The sequence below is a fragment of the Phytophthora sojae genome, assembly GCF_000149755.1.
Source record: "Phytophthora sojae unplaced genomic scaffold PHYSOscaffold_11, whole genome shotgun sequence".
In the NCBI taxonomy this organism is placed as follows: domain Eukaryota; phylum Oomycota; class Peronosporomycetes; order Peronosporales; family Peronosporaceae; genus Phytophthora; species Phytophthora sojae.
Genome location: NW_009258125.1, coordinates 205,109 through 224,492, shown reverse-complemented (window position 1 = coordinate 224,492; position 19,384 = coordinate 205,109). Strand labels below are relative to the sequence as shown.

At 46.6% G+C, this 19,384-nt stretch overlaps 9 protein-coding genes across 9 annotated transcripts; 4 read left to right on the top strand and 5 right to left on the bottom strand.

Annotated features, from left to right (window-relative positions):
• Positions 1-294: 294 nt before the first annotated feature.
• On the top strand, positions 295-633 carry PHYSODRAFT_318982 (hypothetical protein; the record flags this gene model as incomplete). The annotated part of the gene is made up of 1 exon (XM_009537740.1): positions 295-633. One exon carries the CDS (start codon positions 295-297, stop codon positions 631-633), a length of 339 nt encoding a protein of 112 aa, XP_009536035.1.
• Positions 634-1,516: 883 nt separating this feature from the next.
• On the bottom strand, positions 1,517-2,398 carry PHYSODRAFT_565041 (hypothetical protein; the record flags this gene model as incomplete). The annotated part of the gene is made up of 1 exon (XM_009537739.1): positions 1,517-2,398. One exon carries the CDS (start codon positions 2,396-2,398, stop codon positions 1,517-1,519), a length of 882 nt encoding a protein of 293 aa, XP_009536034.1.
• A 303-nt stretch (positions 2,399-2,701) lies between these two features.
• On the bottom strand, positions 2,702-3,319 carry PHYSODRAFT_252716 (hypothetical protein; the record flags this gene model as incomplete). The annotated part of the gene is made up of 2 exons (XM_009537738.1): positions 2,702-3,041; positions 3,312-3,319. The coding sequence occupies 2 exons, from the start codon at positions 3,317-3,319 to the stop codon at positions 2,702-2,704; spliced, it is 348 nt and encodes a 115-aa protein (XP_009536033.1).
• Positions 3,320-3,386: 67 nt separating this feature from the next.
• On the top strand, positions 3,387-3,677 carry PHYSODRAFT_527854 (hypothetical protein; the record flags this gene model as incomplete). Its single annotated transcript, XM_009537737.1, has 1 exon — positions 3,387-3,677. A coding segment is annotated over one exon (291 nt), but the record flags the coding sequence as incomplete, so codon positions are not given.
• Positions 3,678-3,718: 41 nt separating this feature from the next.
• On the bottom strand, positions 3,719-5,437 carry PHYSODRAFT_526202 (hypothetical protein; the record flags this gene model as incomplete). Its single annotated transcript, XM_009537736.1, has 2 exons — positions 3,719-4,300; positions 4,349-5,437. 2 exons carry the CDS (start codon positions 5,435-5,437, stop codon positions 3,719-3,721), a joined length of 1,671 nt encoding a protein of 556 aa, XP_009536031.1.
• Positions 5,438-5,474: 37 nt separating this feature from the next.
• PHYSODRAFT_526657 (hypothetical protein) lies at positions 5,475-5,753 on the top strand (the record flags this gene model as incomplete). Its single annotated transcript, XM_009537735.1, has 1 exon — positions 5,475-5,753. A coding segment is annotated over one exon (279 nt), but the record flags the coding sequence as incomplete, so codon positions are not given.
• Positions 5,754-6,623: 870 nt separating this feature from the next.
• Positions 6,624-7,499, bottom strand: PHYSODRAFT_526504 (hypothetical protein; the record flags this gene model as incomplete). The annotated part of the gene is made up of 1 exon (XM_009537734.1): positions 6,624-7,499. The coding sequence occupies one exon, from the start codon at positions 7,497-7,499 to the stop codon at positions 6,624-6,626; it is 876 nt and encodes a 291-aa protein (XP_009536029.1).
• Positions 7,500-8,243: 744 nt separating this feature from the next.
• On the top strand, positions 8,244-8,480 carry PHYSODRAFT_422526 (hypothetical protein; the record flags this gene model as incomplete). Its single annotated transcript, XM_009537733.1, has 1 exon — positions 8,244-8,480. A coding segment is annotated over one exon (237 nt), but the record flags the coding sequence as incomplete, so codon positions are not given.
• A 6,881-nt stretch (positions 8,481-15,361) lies between these two features.
• Positions 15,362-19,248, bottom strand: PHYSODRAFT_339760 (hypothetical protein; the record flags this gene model as incomplete). Its single annotated transcript, XM_009537732.1, has 3 exons — positions 15,362-17,290; positions 17,333-18,045; positions 18,108-19,248. The coding sequence occupies 3 exons, from the start codon at positions 19,246-19,248 to the stop codon at positions 15,362-15,364; spliced, it is 3,783 nt and encodes a 1,260-aa protein (XP_009536027.1).
• Between the last annotated feature and the right edge of the window lie 136 nt (positions 19,249-19,384).

Here is a 19,384-nt window from a genome sequence, read left to right as displayed (position 1 = left end):
GGGTGTGGCCACTCGCTCGGCATTTTGGCCGTCGCGCTGGTGTGTGTATTCGTCATCGGCCACGCGTTGGCCCCGAGCAGCAGCTTCAATATGGCGTGCAAGTACCTCACGGGAGTTTGTCTCGTGTTGCTTGGAGTGTGGACGCTGTACGGCGCCTTCAGAAAGTACAAGGAGACGCAAGTGCCGCGCAGTCCTCGACATCTGGCGTCGTCACCGAAGTCGTTGTGGAGTGAAGTGCAGTGTCAAGACGCTTCCTACGTTTTACTGCAGTCGCCGAATGATCCGGAGGCTAAGATGCAGCTCACAGCGACGTCGGCAGCCAGCATCGGCGTGGGGATCGTGCATGGGGCAGCTGGACCGGGCTGTTTATTGGCAGTGCTGCCCACTCTCGCCATGGAGAAGGACGTCTTCCGGGCGTTGCTGTATCTCGGATTCTTTTGTGGCAGCTCCATCCTGTCCATGGGGTCGTTCGCTGCGCTCTACGGGGAGTTGACGCAACGAAGTGGGAGATCGCAATCCCCAAGAGCAGCTCTGTACGTTGCGGTCGGCTCGTCCGTCCTCTCAATAGCTGTGGGGGTCACGTGGGTCGTGTTGCAGGCGACTGGAGTACTGGATCGCGTGTTCGGCGACTGATTGCAGCCCCATCAACACGAGTATTTAGCAGTTCAGCAGTACGATAGGATAGACCTCCTCCACCTAGTGTGTGCAGATCCACTGTTTCCTCGGCGAGGTACACAGTAACAGTAACATTGGTACTGCTTGGTTCACAATGGTCACAGTTACCTACTACCCCCTATATTTAATAGGCTTGGAATGTCGCGCTATAGCTCTCCACGTCGGCTTCACTAATGCTACACCCGCCTACATCATCAGTCTACCCCACTTCCTCGTCGCTGTTGCTGTCTCCTTCGTCTACAACGATCGCTCGTCAACCAGACTTGCCAACGGCACTAGACCTTTCCTGGTCCCTTTGTCCCTGCCGTTGGCGACGTCGAAGTACCCGAGAGAGTCTGCCAAGCATCGTTGTTATGTTGGAGACGGGGAAACAGCGATACTGACGAAGAGGAAGTGCTAGCGTGTACGTAAACGACTGGGTGCGGCTTCTGGAGAAAATCGAGGAATGAGGCAATATTGCAACAGTGCTCAACTATGAAGAGCTTTACCGCACAGATCATTTACCGCATAAGGCTATCTATCTATCCCACGATAGCCAACGCATGGTCAAAGCTCGTCTTCAAAAGCAATGTTGAAGTCAAGATCCCAAAGCTTCACCTGTAACATTTTATCGGGTCCTTTCAGGCTTCCTGGCGAAGGGGGTCTCATGAGCAGGAAACGTGTTACCAGATTCTGGTACACGGTAACATCCACGGTTTCCTTGGGTTTTCATGGTAACTGTGGACGTGTACCTGCGCACACTACCTCCACCCAAGCGAGCACAGCACAAGTTGCATCCATTGATACGCCTTTACGTCATCGTCCAGTACTTTATCAGAGGCTTGGAAGCCTCTGCTCCATTTTACCCGAACACCTCGTCCAAGGTGCCGGTCGAGACGAGGATGACCCACATGATGCCCACGCAGAGCGACACGCAGGACGAGAAGATGCCCACGCGCACGAGCGACGAGTCCGAGAAGCGGCTCATGCGGCCCGTGACTTCTCCGTACAGCGCTGCGAAGCCGCCCATGGTGAAGATGGAGGACACGCAGAAGGCGCCGAGGTAGGCGGAGGACTTGGCCCAGTCGTTGAGGATCACGGCCGGCAGCACGCCCAGGATGCCCCCGGTGCCCGCCAGGCCGTGGGCCGTCCCGTAGGCGAAGGCCGTGAGCTTCTGCGTGTGCGGGTTCTTGATGTCCGCCGTGACGAGGCCGAAGCAACAGGTCTTGGTCACTGGTTGGTCCTCCTGGACCTCGGTGGACGTCTCAGAAGGACCCTTGTGGTCCAGATGGTGCGCGTGCAGGATCTTCTGGACCTCCGAGTCGCTGTCCACGTCCTCCTGCAGCTCCGCCTCGAGCTGCAGCGGCGTCCTCTCGCCCGCGGGCTGGTGCTTGAGCCGCAGCCGGCGCCCGAGCAGCACGTAGTAGCGCAGGCTCCAGAGCCCGAGCCCCATCATGAGGAAGCCCACCATGAAGTCGCAGTAGCTGCCGAACGTGTCCACGTCCAGGTGCCGGTTGAGCGCCAGGAAGCACGCGGTCACGACCACGAGCCCCGTCGAGTGGCCGCAGCCCCAGCGCATGCCCAGCTGGCACGAGCGCCACGACGACCCGGCGCTCAGCACGATGAGCGCGCTCAGGTGGTCGGGGCCCGTCAGCACGTGCACGAGGCCCAGCAGCAGGCCTATGCCCACGATGCCCGGCAGTGACGCGCCTTCCAGCGCGGCGACGGTGTCTGCGGCGCCCATGAGAGCTGCTGCTGGTCTACGGGTCCGATCGGGGAATGTGGGCGATCCTTTGACACGCACGCGGCCTCTTGTCAGACGTGGCACTGGACAGGCGCATCAACTGTCTATAGCGATGTTTGACCTGAAGACACGTAAACAATACGTAAACAGTTTCAAATGGCTGGAAGTCTGTGTATAACGATGTTAGATACAAACTGATAAAACGGGCATATATTAGATAATATAGGTTTCTGTCAAACGCTCGCTGATTGGTTAACTTGGAGCGTCACCGATCCCAACTTCAACTTGGTGTGTCTGACGTCCTCAGCCGACGACGGCGTTCACCTTGCTGGTCGCTACGAGCGCGACCCAGGCGAGGGCGATGCCGATGCACGCGCATGACGAGTATAGCGCGAGTCGGTAGAGCGCGCAGTCGGACACGCGGCTCAGTCTAGCTGTAGCCCCACCGAAAGCCGCCGCCATGATGCCGACCACGAGGATCGACGTCGCGCAGAACGACACGAGGAAGGCGACGACCTGGCTACAGTCGCTGAGCAGAGCTGGGGGCAGCGCACAACTAGCCACCTCCAGCCCTTGGAACACCCCGAAGACCGCCGACGTGACTGTCTGCGTTGTCGGGTCCGTGATGTCCGGGCTCGGCCGCCTGCACCTCCCGCAGCAGCACTTAGTAGTAGGTGGCAGCACATTACACCGGCAGTTTTTTATTTTCATAATTTCTTACCGTAATTAACCACCGAGAACATTCCTGAAACCTTCTTTCGGGACAGCAGCGATTTCAACGACGCGACCTCTCAACCACCTGAGAGCTTGAGGAGGCGTCTGTTAGCGAGCGGGCAGCCGCGCGACCCTGTAGACGTGCAGGATCGCACATGCGAGGGTAAGACGAAACTCCTAATAATTACTGGCACATTACGACGTCATTTTCAGAAATAATTTATTTTTTTCAAAAAAATAAGAGGCTATCTATATAGATACCATACATACATCACTAACTTTCGGAAAATACAAAGGTCAATCCATTGAGGATGTATTCAAGAATGATCCTGGATACTGTCGATGGATGCACAACCAACCAAGCCTTAACATTAGTGAGGATATCAAGATTTTCCTTCACTCCAAGTTTCTCAGCAACGATAATTCATATATGATGACATGGGGGAAGTATCGGGGTAAGACTCTCAAGCAGATTAGCCGAATGGATCCCGGATATATCGATTACCTACGCAAGAGCGAATTAGTGATTGAGAAGTGTCCTAAGCTACTCAAGGAGCTTAACTAAGAAAAAAATATTTTTTTGTTAGCTAAAATGGGGTCTACAACCTATGCGGTTGAGAATTCTAAAATTTCGCCGGTTAGTCTATCGAACGTTAGTTCCTGTTCGCTGATCACGAGGACCAACAGATTTACGCCTTGACATCCAGCGTTGGTACCCTGAATCTGAATGGCTTGAGGTACATCACGCTCAGTCAGACGACTAACGTCAGCGATAAGGACACGGTTAGTTAGCGACCACGTCTGATAGTCAAGGAGACCATTAACTAATTCAGGTGTTAGATCACCATTGATCGAAGAGATCTTAGCCAACTCATTGTGGAAGTGATGGAAGTCATAATCATGGCTAATGTCGAACACCTGAGTAGAACCAATGCGCACGTTGAAGTTGCGAATCGAACTACCTGGGTGGAGTGTCCATGGAGAACTATCGAACGGAGATTGGAATTCCTGAACAGTAGCAGAAGCGAAATTACCAGTCTGTTCAGCAAAAGGGAGTACAACTACGTATTTCGCATTCTTAACACTTGCCGATAGCTGTAGATCAAAGGAAGCGTTATGCTGAGTCGATTGCTTTCCAATACCAGTCCGCTGATAGAACCACTGAGCGTAGCAATCGTTGTAGCGAACCTTCTTAACCGGCTTAGAAATGATAGCCTGAGGATTCTCAAGATGTACAAACGGTACATACAGGCGAGCCGTAGTGAAAGGCATATACGTTCCATCGATAGTAGGTTCAAGAGCATTGACTACAGCGCCCCAAGAGATACTGAATCCGGCAGAAGCAGCAAGCACTCCAGCCATGGGATTGCCACTGGAAGAGGCAGCGACCATTACAGGACATACATTGCCCGAAGCAAGGGTAGTAGAAGTTAGAGACATACCCTTTGTAGAATCTACAGCGATAGTAGAAGTTCCCTGATTGACGCGGAAACGGAGACGAATCTGGGGATTAGCCATTAAATCAAGTTCCTTGAAGATAGGATGGAGATCGGATAGCTTGATCTTTAGCATGTAGTTCCATGTACCCATGATTGCGTTAGCAGTGGCAGCACCAGCTACAAATGCACCACGAGCAGTTTGGTTAGCAATGGTGGTAGAAGCAGCAGCTCCACCCACCGAAGGCCACGTCGAAGAGAAATCAACGCCAGCAGTAGGAGGGTTCGACAACAGACGCTTTACGAGACCGTCATTAGCAATTGTTGCTCCTCCAGCAGGAGTAGAAGTGGTGAAAGTTGAAGAAAAGGCAGCAGTGTTTGAATAGCCATCGCCGTTGAGGGAATTAGTTCCAGAGCTGTACGAGACGGACTGAGCAGCATCGGGGAACAAGAACGATTCCGCTCCATGCTTCTCTACATACTGAGGACTGTATCCAGTCTGAGCGCGAACGTTGTTCCAAAAGAGCTTGTAGTCGGCCATCGATACGATGGTCTTACCATTTAGTTCAAGACTCAGGCTATCGATGACATTCCAGTTGCCACACTTTAGAGTAGCGCAGAAGCGGTTAGCAGGTAGAGTCTGACCAGTAGCACCATTCTTCATCGATACTTTGTATGGAAGCATAATGTAGGCATCACGGAGGCTCGCAAACCCTTCTGATCCATTCAGTTGAGCTGTTGCGTCAATAGTGATGACACCATTTTGATACGATCCCTGGTTGAGATCGATAACAAACGGTACACGCTTGCCTGATGATACCTTGATCTCCGGGTCGCTCTTGAGCGAGCTCTGGTACAAATATTGGTCGGATAATTGAGTTTCACTCATCGTTGAGATTCTATATGGGATGTAATATCCTTTCTCAAAATTAATTATTATGGAGCTCATTAAACCAATCACATCTGATCATGACCTCATTGAACTTGCGAAAAAAATGAATATACATCTTGATGATATTTTTGAGTCAAGTGAGATAACAAAGCGGCTCCCAAAGAAAGGATCATATCTGATTTTGTTGAGGCAACCTAATATGGATGTAGGACATTGGACATGTGTTCATGATGGGGAGTATTTCGATAGTATGGGTGAGGCAGCCCCAACAAAGTATGGAGTTGGTAAATACAATCCAAAGCACGTATGGTGATTATTGTGGGATATGGTGCATGCTGTGGCTCTATTCGAAACAATATCGTAAGCCAGATGTATTCAAAAATATGAAAGATTTAAATTTAACTATTCTTTAATTCAACGTATTTAGCAAACATGTACCGCGAACTAACTATTTCAAGCGATATTCCTGCCCGAAAGCTTAGCAAAGCTTTCAAGACCGGTAAGCTTAGTCTTACATCAAACGAACTCAAGGGTAGCGGCTCTGTTATCCACCTTCATCCGACGTCTTATGAGAAAGCTATTAAGGCTTGTAAGGCTGGACGCGGTGTCAGACTTGACATTACCAAGCACGAAGTAAAGAAGGGATACAAGAGGGCTCAAGGAGGTTCTATTTGGTCCAAGGTGTAGGGAGGGATCAAGTCTGCTTTCAAATTCGCTAAAGATTCGGGAATCTTGAGCAAAGCCGTTGATGCTGCCGTTCCTGCGTTAGCAACGTATGCCGGTCAGCCAACGGCTGCCATCCCCGCGCGAGCTGCAATTAAGTCTCTAACAGGAATCGGTATTTACGACTCCGATAGCGACAAGGAGGGAGGACGTGTATCGATGGCTGACGTAAAGAAGGCTGCTAAGAATGCTCTTGGATATGCCAAACGTAGAGGAATCATCACTGATGCGGTCGATGCAGGAGAGAAGTTCCTACTATCAAAAGCTACCAAGCCTGAACATGAGGATCTAATCAGATCTATGCGAAAGGAGGTTCGTCGTCGTTATGGAGTAGGAGTAGCAAAGAAACGCCCAGCGAAGGGTTCGGCGGAGATGAAGGAGCGAATGGCAAAGCTACGAGCTATGCGAAAGAAGGGTAAGTCTGGAGGTTCTTTTACATTGTAAAAAAATTATCGAAGATTTATTTTTTTGGACGGATCAAGAGCATAATAGATACCGAAGTATCACGGAAAATGACCTTCTTGTCATTTTGATTGTATATGCTTAGCGTAATACTGGCACGAGATCCGTTATGACAGTTCATCCACGCATACTGACTCGGTTTGTATGAAATGACCTTTCCAATAGCGGCATCGCCTCTATCAAAAGCGCTGACAATATCGCCTGAGGCTACGTATTCGTTTTTGATAAGATCGCAACGGACGATGTAGGAACTGGTTGGATGGATCTGAGGAATGATATTAGAGAGCTGAGCACTTGCAACAGTAGCTGGAGAAGCAGGATATGACCCAAGCGTCAATCCTACTACTTTTCCGAATTCAGCATTATCGATGATCAATCGAGGGACACGAGTGGTAGTCGGCAATCCACTACCGCCCGAGGAATATAGACCTGTGGTAGGTCTTGTCCATGTACCCCCAGCTGTAGGTAGCGTTGTAGGTGTAGGAGAGAAATCAAGCTGACAAGCGTAATAGACGCTGTTAGCACTCATTTTGAGGTAGAATGTATTATTCCCAGACGGATCGATGAGATAGGCCCCAGCATTGACAAGAGCCGTCTGAATGCTTCGATTGATATCGTCGTAGGAGTAGATTCCATCAGGAAGGCTTAGATTGATTGTCGATGTAGTTGCTGCGGTAGGTACTTCGATTTTGAAGGTTGTGTTCTGAAATTGCATCGAATCAATGTTATACTCGGAGTTATACATTGAAATCGATTGAATAGCACATACTACATCGCGGAAGTCAGCGGCCGATCCGGGAAAAGAGTATTTCCAGGTTGAGTTGGTTCCATCCTGTACCAGATTGGTGCTATCGAGTTTGATAAAGCTGGACATATTGTTTTATATGAATGGAAGCATATTTTTTTATAAAATTAGTCCTCAATTCGAATCACTCTATCAAAGTTATACCTGATCTGACCCTTGACGGAATCTATGAAGAGCATTTGCCCCTTTCGCTCCGTAGCCTTGTTGTAGTAATAGACGATTGAACGATCATCTACTCCCTTGATATTGAAATCTTTCACAACCATCTGGAGATCACGCTTCGAATTCGCCTTTAGGATAGCTACATACTCTGAATTCAAGCGTATCATCTTATCCGTGGCAAAGTAGCTGTGGCTTAGGAATATCGTACTGAGCTTGAAGTGGCGACCTCTTGTATAGTAATGAGAGAACAAATTCTTCTGAAGTAGCTTATCGTTGCTGTAGTCATCTATGATGACGAGCTCAGGTTTATTGGAGTTGATTGGTGTATGACGAACCTGATCAACACTTGGAGGCGAATCAGGGTCGGCGAATGTGATAAAGCCATCCAGCTTGTCGCGAAGATATTCGTACAACTCCTGATGAGGATTACGGGCAATGATCGTTAGATGAGCGAATACGTGAGGAGAATGTTTGAGGATGTACATACATAGATTGTTCTTCCCACCCCAGAACCACCATTCTAAACAACGCTTTGATGTCAAGCGCTGGAATATCACCCATCGATGCGCTTTTGAACTTTTTTGGGATTGAAGCCCCAAAATCAGGAATACCGCTCATGATTATCGTCTAATCTATATAGCTTTAGACAAAATGAGTTCTGGTTTTTCTTATCCTCAACCAACATTCACATCTTCAATCTATAACCCTGCATTCTACCTATCGTTGGATGCCAGTGGTTTTCTAACGTATGACTATGCTCAGACTCTTTATCTAAACAAGTATGACTATCGTTTGCCATACATTACCGGTATCTCTCAAGGAATTGCAACCCAAGGAGTAGCACTTGTCCCTGGATCTGGTGGTGATATCAGCGGCCTCGGGGCAATCAGCTGTAGTAGTCTGACTGTTAATGGATCAACTATTACAAGCGCTCCATCTTACGTTTTAGGAATTACGCCTGGTACCGCGGATCTAAACAAAGCATTGGTACTTGATGGATCGAAGATTGTTTCAGGAATCAGTTCATTATCAGCTTCGAGTCTTACAGGCACGCTACAAACCGCGGCTCAGACGAATATTACCTCAGTAGGTACGCTGAGCAATCTCACCCTGAATACGGGTGGGACAGGTCTATTCATTCCGAATCTCAAGTTCTGGGATGGCGTTAGTGCATGGGTTAACTTCAATCATGCTTACTTTCTTAACGTTATCGAGGGAGGAGCTTCCCCCAGTACCGCTGTCGTACTCAGAAGTACAAAGGATTACTCTGGAATTCGAGATCTAACAATATCGCGCAATTTTATAGCTTCAACTTCAATATCATCACCAACGCTGACATGTGATACGATTTCGAAAAGCGGCACTCAAACGATGAATGCAACTACCCTCAACATCAATCCTACCACTCTTCAAATCAAAGGAACAACCCTGAATGCTACTGGAGCGGAGCTGAACAAGCTTTCCGGATGTACAGCAACTACAAGCGAGTTGAATTATTTGGATTTGACTACTGGGGCAGGAACGGCTGAAGCATTGAAGGCACTCGTTCTAGACTCTAATAGCGCGTTGACAACAGGTATCACATCACTAACTTCGACCAATCTGATCTCAACGACGACCACTCAATGCCAAATTGCTGCTGGTACTTCATTTACATCGACAACGCGTGCGTCTGATTTCAACCTCATTATCCGAAATCAATCCAACACGGTTGGGGCTCAGGCTGGATTATCGTTCGTGATTGAAGGTACTAGTGATATGACTACGTATACACCATCTGTCAATCTATATTGTACCAGAACAGCTACTGCCGCTCAATATTCGATGGCCGATTTTGCAATTAGTACCAGAAGTGGTTCAAATGCTCTTAGTGCTATGACTGAACGCATGCGTATCACTCAACAGGGGTATATTAGATTCGGATCATCGTCATCGACCGCGAAAATTGATATTACATCAACCGCGAATTTACTAAGCGGATCGTGGCAGCGTGCAATGAGAATCGCTAATGATCAGGCAACGCCTATCGAATTCGAAGTTCAAATTTTCAATGATGTTGCTGGAGGTAGCAATGGAGTAGCTTTAGGGACCACTACAAGCGATCCTCTTAGGTTCATGGTTGGTAATACTACCAAAGCATATCTCAACAACTCTGGACGGTTGGGAGTTGGAAACACAAGCCCCGAAGCGACCATCCACAGTGGAGGAGAGGTATGGGCAAACAACTTCATGCATATCAAGGGTAATGGAGATGGTTTCGCTCGTTATCGATTCAATTGGAGCCAGACTGACTACCCAGCGATCGGAACTGACTCTACGGTCGGGGCGATCCGTCTAGGCAAATGCGATGGAAACTATAATTGGACAGCCTATGTTCCGGTGAGAGGTGGTTCATATACCAACGCATCAGATCAGAGATTGAAGAAGGATATAATCGATTTAGAATATGGAATAGATGCGTCATGAGAATGCGACCAAAACGATTTAAAATGATTCAGGAGCAAACCTCACATGTTGGATTCATCGCGCAGGAAATGTATGAGGTTATACCGGAATCTGTTGATATCGGAGCAAACGATGATCTCAATGCTGATGGATTTCCAATCAATCCATGGGGTATAGATCTATCTAGCCTGCCATCGGTTCTGTGCAAAGCGATTCAACAGCAGCAGCAACAAATCAATGAACTCAAGCAAAAATTGGACTCAATTATATAGAATGGCTCCATTCAAGTTCCGACTATCAACTCGAAAAGGCAAAAAATATGATGCTGTTTTTACTGATGGGAGGGTTGTATCTTTTGGTGCTATTAAGCGGACTGGTGAGCCTTATCAACAGTATCGAGATCGCACATCGTTGAAAGCTTACAAAGACTACGATCATAACGATAAGGCTCGCCGAGAGAGCTACTACAAGAGGCATGGACCCCTTGACGAATCAAATCTATACACAGCCGATTGGTTCTCGAAAAAATATCTTTGGTAGAGTATATATATCATGGGTTGCGTACCAAGTAAAAGGCAGATCACAAAGGATTTGACAAATCCTGAAACTGGTCAAGTCATCGGCTCAATAACGATGCGCGATGGAGTAGTATCTACTGGTGATAATGCTTATATCCCCATGCGCAATGTCCACAACGGCAAGAATGCTATCATGGCTATCGATATCGGTGATAAAAAAATTAGAGTCTACCGTGAGAAACAAACAGAAGTATCTCTATAGAGCAAAGGTTTTCACGCTCTTCGACTTTTTTTTCGGCTGGTACGCCCATACCCGTCCACCTTCCGTTTGGGTAGCTGCTTCCACCTTCTTGATTGACTTATCGAGGTCAGTAGCCCATGCTGCTGCTTGGGTCTGTTGAGGTCGGTCATGGATGATTAGATTCTTCATGATGGACTTGAGCTCAGCAATGTTGAGATCGCTGTTGTCTCCATAGCTGCCGCCTGAACTGGCGATGATGCGGGGGTTGAAAAAGAACATAGCTATATTAGTCCGAAAATAAAAATGGCCCAAGCGATAATTAGAGTAGTAGGAAATTTCATAGTTTATAGTAATCGAGTGATAATTTCCTTGAACTCCTCATCATCAATCAGACGATTGCTGTACATATCCACCGTGAGAGACTTCAGCTATTTGATGATGCTAGGATTATCGTTTCCTAGCTCTAATTCACCTTTCAGCTTGTCATACTCGGCGCGGAGCGTCGAAAGTGGATCCTCGAGCTTGTCGTGGAAGTTGTACTGGAGGTGAGTGATTGCTAGGATTTTCTTGAAAAGCTTCTTATCATCGATCGATAGCTTATCGTATGAGGCTTGATCAATTTGCTGCTTATAGACTAAGGTTCGGATCATTCCTTGGAGACTCTCACTGATTTGACATTTTGGACCACATTTTCGGCGATTCGGCTGTACAATGACCAGTGTTTTTGCATCAAGATCGGGAATTCTGATGTATTTGCTCCCAAGCTGCTTATAGGTATAGGCACTAGGTGTAGCTAATCCCTGGATCTCGTTGAGATTATAGGTACGACCTCGGCGAACCACACCTTCCAATGGAGCAACTCCTGCACCACGCAATCCTCGCCCCTTAAGCCCGCTACCTTGAGCTAAATGACGAAAGTGAGCACGGACATTAGCTCGGTCCACCCTTGCTCGAGCCGAATCGGGCATTGGATGATCATTGTACCTAATTTCATTGAGTTCTTGTGCTCTGGTTATATAATCACGTTTCTTAACCGTATACGCTGCCTTAGTAGCTTTTACAGCTGCTTTTGAAGCTCTTACAGCGTCCTTATCGGCTTCTGAATTTGAGTTCTTTAAATCATGTAGATTCTTTTCCAGCTGACTGTAGGCTTCTCCGTATGCGCGATAGGCTTCTTCAGCCTCATCGTGTAGCTTTTGTAGCTGCTCGTCCTCATAGCCATCGTAACCTAGTGGGCTTTTAATGTCAGAAACGTTGCTGAAGATAGCTTCACGGAGTAGTTTGAGGTTATCATCAAGAATTTTCTCTAAATTCTTATCATCATTCTCATCAACGTACTTACCATAATCTTCAAGCTTGGTTAGTAAGGATTGAAATGTATCCATCCATCTGATAGTTTTCATTAGGTAAGCCATAGCATCACCCTTCACTGGTTTGTGCTGTGCATTCTTGAAGTTCAGTGGTTTAGTATCTGTCGGCATGCCAAGATAGTAAGTAGGATGGGTTTTAATACCCTTATCGGAATCAACAATCGGATACAACCTTGTGGCAATCGATACTCCATTATTAGCAAGTTTCTTATAGTACTGGGTGAGGATGGTTTTAGCTTCGAGATCTGGGATAGACATTAATTTATCCATATCTTCATCTTTTCCGGTTTTAAGTCCTGGAAGTTCTTCAAAGTCCCCATCAAACGCATCGTATGCTTTGGCAAGTTTCTCCTTATCCATTTGAGTGTTTAGCGATAGCACCAATCCCTTATCCTTAACCATTGCTACGAATCGCTCGAGTGTGGCTATCCAATTGACTTCCTTCTGTACAGCAGGGCGATGCTTATTAGTGTCGGTTCCAAATACATAGATTCGGAAATTGGCGTCAAGCCATAGATACCCCTCTTTATAAATTTTCCCGTCCTTGAGGATAGGATTGATTTGCTTATGAAGATGATTGGCTTCTAGTAAAGCACTATTTTGAATAATCAACCATGTAAGATTGTACTTGGCGTCGTCATCATCTAGCTTTGTAGAAGTAGATTTGTCCTTGTACTTTAAATCTAGTCTTGGCTCCTTAAGTGGAGTATCTAAGTCCTCAATATCATCATCACCTCTCCGCTTTCTATCTGATCGAGGTGGTTTGTCTTCCCTACGCATCGCATCAACTTCATCGATCGAGTTGCTTTCCCCATCGTAGAAAATATCGCGAATCTTTCCTTCAGTGGCAATCCAATCGATCAAGTCATATCTCTTGTATTTACGACCGCTACGCACTGAGCGGAGAGAACCCTTTTCACTAATTACTAGGTTTTGATCATCTCTACCAGTTTTCTTTTTCACTGGGTGAATACCAAGCGCCACCCAGTTAGGATTGTCCGTAAAGAACTTTTTAATCCATTCACGCGCATGAACTTGCTCCTCAATATCTCGAATAGAGGTGTCTGCCTTTTTCTCATTGAATATGTCAGTGTTTACACCAGTATCTGTCATTCTTGCACTATTAGCAATTCCAACATCATTCATATCAGGTCTCACGTGGACCCAACCATCACTGGTTTGAGGCTTTGCTGTGGTCGAAGCATCACTTGTTTGAGGCTTAACAGTAGCTTCTGCATCGCTTGTTGTAGGTACTGCGCTAACACCAGCATCTACCATTAACGGATGAACATTTGGCATGGCTTCAGTTTTAGTTGATGTTGAGGACTCAGGGTTTTTCTGGGAGTTTTCAATTTTCAGCTTTTTTTTAAGATATCCGCGAGCGGAATTTTTAATTCATCAGGCGTTTCTTCGTCAGGTCCGACAGAAATATCAGTCTGTGTGGATTCAGCTGTTTTCTTAGTAACGGTGGTGATGCCCTTGATGATGTCACTAGCCCATGATGCGCCTTCGTACATCTGACGCTTGGAATTGGCTTGTCGAACCCGTCGTTGAGCTCTTTCGAGCAACTCTAGTCGCTTCTGCTCTCTTTGAGCAAGTGATGTAAAATTTGGAAACATATCGATCCTATATAGATGTTAGGCATAAAAAAATGAGTATTCGAATTACCAATAGCTCGGCATAACTGAGTCATGGCGGAAAGGTAGATACGAATGACAAATACGATTTCGTTCGTTTAATAGATTTAAATATCGGTCTTTAATACAATGGAATGGAACGCCAAAGATTTCCTCCAATTCGTGTCTGTATTTATGATTGACCACTGTCTTACGAAAATTCGCGCTTGCATCAAGATTCAGCAACTCATTTTTGATTCGACTTACCTCCTGAATGATCCACAGCTTTCGTCGGAGCTGTACAAGCTCACGTTGGTTCTCTACGCAGTTGGAACACATTCTTTTATCTATATGAAGTCATATATTTATGCAATCGTTTTCAAAAACAAAATTGATAGATATAGATGAGTCAAAGCTTACAGAGGATTGCTCTATTAAACTTATTTTGAAGCTAGTTCGACTCCTTTTTTTATCGACTTCCAGTACTCATTCTCTAAGGTTGATCTCTTGTTCTTATTGACTAATCTAAGATTATCTTGTGGCTCCCAGGAGTCAAGTTCATTACCGAGCCATTTTATCAGATATTTGTACTTCCCAGTCCGTGTCTTCTTATGATCCAAGATCTTTTCCGCCTCAAGAATATCACCTCGATTAATAGTAGCATCTGTAGTCTCTGTATTGACCAGTTTAAGATCGTTTGGAGCCTTGTAGAGGGTATGACCATTCTTTGAGCGGATTTGGACTCGGTAGCCATCAATTCCAACTATCATATAGACTGCATTGCTCCACCGAGCCGATTCCTTACCAAATGCATGCTTCTTGAGACGGTATTATACGCTTGATCCGACCTCAAACTCCTTCTCAATTCTATCGGCTTCTGCTTGATTATGACTCAGATCCGCATCCATTACTTTACCTTTGGCATCACTCGGGGTCATACCAATCGAACGATGAAACGTGCTATTGTAGTTTTCGATCACATCACCAATAAGCTTTTGCGTAATTCTATTGGGGGACATTTTAGTTAGTCTCTGCTTCAACGTTCTGTTAAATCGCTCGATTTTTCCCATAGTACCGTGATCACCTGGATCGTTGTTGTAGTGTTCAATATTTTTGGATTTGAAGTATGCTTGAGCCTGCGAGTTCATGAACTCGCTACCGTTATCGCTTGTAATGATATCCACTTTATGGAGTCGAACAAACGCTTTAAGCGCTGCTAACACAGTTGCTGCTGTCTTGTTCGATAAGACCTTGGCAAAGCCCAACCTCGAGTTGATATTGATAGCAGTCAAAATTGGTCGCTTCTCCCAAAACGCGAGGTCAATTTGCCAAGAGTTAGGGTTATGCGAAGCTATTTTCAACCCATCGTATCGCTTCTTCTGCTCCTGAAATCGCTTGGTTTGAGAACCATTCCTTGACGATTTTCATTGTTATCTTCGACTTTAGTTCTTTCGCCTTCTGGTACAAGGCTTGTGCCCCCACATAGCCCGTTTTGGGGTTATAGTATAATTTGGACAACAGCTGATCCATCGCTCTATATGGTTATAAAACAAAAAAAAATCCCCTGCCGGGTAGTTGCTTATATGTCGAGCGGCTCGGTGGTGATACCATCCGCAAGTACACGACGCTTGTCATAGTAGTAATTTAGAGCTGTTTTAGTCTGGCTGTACGTAATTATTGACTTACTCTCCTTACTGAGTCTAAACCCCTTGTTGGTACCCTGTAGCGTGATGCGATCGCGAACAACTGATTCAAAGCCATCTGGGTTGAGGACGTCGCCATTGCGTCCAGCACTCTGCTGGACTCCCTTCGCTGAAACCTTGACCTTGTAAGATTCATCTGGTAGGTAGCAAATGTAGTTCTTAGAGGACAATGATACCATAGCATCACCAGACCACTCTTCCTTAAATAAACCAGGGGTTCGACGGTCAAACTTGGCTACAGTCTCATTATAGTCGCGCGGGAACCACTCATACTTGTGCTGCTGAAAATGCTCACGAAGCTCAGGCTTGATGCACTCCTCAAATGGTTTTTCACAGCTGAAAGCGATGTAGCCAGAGTCGGTGTCCATCTCCTGATACTGAAAATTTGAGCGGTCGAAGTAGAAGTCAATACAATCGTAGTAGAACTCAAGCATGCGGAGCTTTGCGAGCTGATAGATTGCAATCGAGAGATGAATTGGGTTCTTGTTGTTGAGCTTTCTCTTCTTCATTGTGAATTCACATGAATCATTCAACTCTTCCATTCCATGGAAGGTGAAGTGCTCAATCTTTGATTTAATTGCCTTCTCATCCGACTCATACTTGACCTCCTTATGCTTGCTCATGTCCATGCCACTGCGACCGAACGCTGAATTACCTACTAGTTTCATCATCTCAGCAATCATGGCCTTAGACTTATCGGCATCACCTTCCCGTCGCGCGTTCGATACGGCTTCCATGAATGGAGCAAACGCCTTGTGAGAGCTAGCCCTGATGAAGCTGTAAGTCTTGGTGATCTCCATGCCATGAGAAATGTACCATTTGAGTAGCGGTGCATAAATGAGGATCTTCTCACCAAAGTAGCTCCCGATGAGTTTGCGAGCCGGCTTTGCTCGGCTTTGCTTGCACCCCTCGTTGTACTCGAACATGTGCTGACCGATGACACTCCGATCGCTGCAGTCGATAAGGGTGTTCTTGAAAATTGGGGTCATTTCACTGAAATAGGGTTTGAGATGCTCTGGTGTACGGATATCACACTCTAGGAAGCCAAAGATCTTGCCATTTACAATATCATCGACGATCCCTGTGTATGCCTCGATGGTGGTCAACTGTCCACATGGCATCTCGTTACCAAGAGCCCACAAATACAGAGCATTAGCATCGTAGCCGATGATCTTTTTGCAGATCTTACCCCCTCGAATCTTGGTTTCGTTACGTTTTGCGTATCTGTTGAAGATGATAGAAGGACCACCAGCAATGTTCGCCTTCATCTTGGTGTAGATGTCCTTCTCCTCTCTATCGATACTGTACACCAACCTGTCTGAGTTGAATTCAAGTAGCTTCTTATGGCGGAAGCCCTTTAGCGACATGTTCTTGCGAGCAACATTGCATCCCACACAGCTGATCAAGATATTGCCATCGATGTGTCCGAGCTTGTTATTGATTCGGTCGGCCGAGGCAGTATCAGCTGTGAGTTGCTTGTAGCATAACCCGCACAGGTACTTTTGTCGCTCTAGCAAGTCGTTGACGTGTTCTAGCGTCATATTGAATTCGCGATCGGCATCAGCATCCTGGGTCTTATATCCGCTTAAGCGACTAGCGGGAAAGTCAAACGCTTCCGCAGGCTCCTTACTTGGTTGCTGGAGGTTGTTGAAGCACGTCTGATACATGACTTTCTCAGAGAGACCAGGTAGCGACACACCATCAGCGAACATATCAAGTTCGAAACGTTTGAATAGTTCTCGCTGGGCTTTGATGGCCTTGATGAAGGGGACTACATCGAGGTTGTTGTACCAAATGAGTAGATCCTTGATTCACTTCATGCCATAGTGTTCCCAGACGAACTGTACCCGCACATAGTCCTCATCGCTGATGCTAGTGCTACGAAGAGCACTGTCGAACGCCGACTTAGGAGGGACTTCCGGCTGACTGAGTACGTCAAATGAAGTAATGTACTCGTACGGGAAGATACCTTTTCCTAGGCCACAGACGCATCGAATCTTGTCATCACACTTGCACTCACCGAGATATGTCAACAAGTACTTTGCATAGCTGGTGCCTGCCGGAACATAGTTGCTAATGTCAAGCATCTTCATGTCTGACGTGGCGATGCACATGTAGCTAGGGTTCTTGATGACTGATGTGATGTTGTCAGTACCGATGACTGCAAACAGGTCCGCCTTGATAAGGTTGATGTCGTATCGTCCAGAGTTGAATCCGAGTACTGGTACCTGATCAATGCACTGCTTCAGCTTACCATAGTCAGAGCGCTTCTTACCGAATGTGAGCTTGCTGTGGAGATCGAAGAAACTAGCAAAATCTCCGTTCTGAATCCAAGCATTGACATCTTCCATCTTGTACGTCTTACTCAAGTCTAGGCCAGGAACCTCAGCGTCAGTCAAACCATGGACGTTGATGATCTTGTGTAGCAAAGTCTCATACTTCGAGACGTTGTACCGCTGAATCTTAGCCGCAACTTCCTCGATGTACTGGAACATATCCTTGAGCAACTCCTTTGGATCATCGCTGACAAAGCATCGCACCTCCTCAGTCAAGCTGTTGGCTACGGAAACAGACACAGGGATGTGTTCGTTTGTGAAGATAGTATTCTCCCGTGTTTGACACCCGTAGGCTTGAGGATAGCCTCAAAATCATATACAATGAAGTGATCGATGTAATGGTCAGCATCCTCGATGGAGTACTTAGTCAGTATGGAACGAATGCTATTCGGAGCGGGTTGGTAGATGGTTGGCTGAGCTGGGAACGATTCGATGTTCACGAGTTCACACTGGTTCTTGGTGTGGTTGCGTAGCTTATCAGAGCTGACAAACACCATCTCACACTTAGAGCATTGGTACTTCTGCTGGAGCATATCAATGTTCGTGATGTAGAGAGCGTGATTCTCGTGCGACAGGATGTTGATCGAATCATAGTCCTTGTCCGAGCAGCGAATGCATTCAACCTTGCCTGTCTCAACATCCATGGTGAAGACGTTGATGTTCAGCTTGAAGCACTCCTCAAGCTCATCGAATTGGAGAATATCGATAGGCTTGAAATTGCGGAACAGACCCAGAGTGTAGGTGATCTCCTTGTACGAACAGTACTGCTTGAAGGCTTGTTTCACAAGAGCCTGGATTCTGCGTGGATCCTTCTTCGCCCCCTCCTGCTTGTGATAAGCAATGCAGTGGAAGACACACTTGTTATTCGTCTTGGGGAAGTTGATGACGTGCTTGTTATCGCGGATCACCTTAGGAATGACAGCCTCACTATCGCCCAGCGCATGGTCGCGCTGGTAGATATAGATTTTGAAGCCAGTAATACCCTTCACCATGTACCCGGATCTGGGGTAGTTGAGCTTGTCAGCCAACTCCATGGAGCGAATCTCCAAGATCACCTTCTTACGAATATCAGCCTTGCTGTTGATAGCCACAGGAGTGCTAAATACAGATGTGTTGCTAATATTCGGGTGGAAGTAGCGAGTCTCGCTGTCATCGGTTCTGCTGACAAGCTTGTACCCAAGAGCGATGTTGACCTTGAAGGCAGACTTCTGGGTTGCGAGCACGTTCTCGAGCTTGTCGTAGAACTCAGCAGGCTGAATTCCCTCGTAGAGGTGCGACTCCATGTTCTTGCCTTGGTAGAAGCGGTACTTACTGTCTTCCTTGAAATCAGCAGCCAAATTCTTTTGGAGCTTGCCTAGACTGATCTTGTACTGCTTCGCTACCAATTTTTGGTTGAAGGGGTGGGAAATGTTGCTAATGTATACCATGCGCCCCGTCTTGCCACGTACCTTAATACGGTAGCTGCTACCCCATCGGATTGGGTTAATATTTAATCTCTTAAGACCTTCAAGCTCGTATGCGAACATTGCTATATATCGGTGGCTATATTATTCTCCGAAAAAA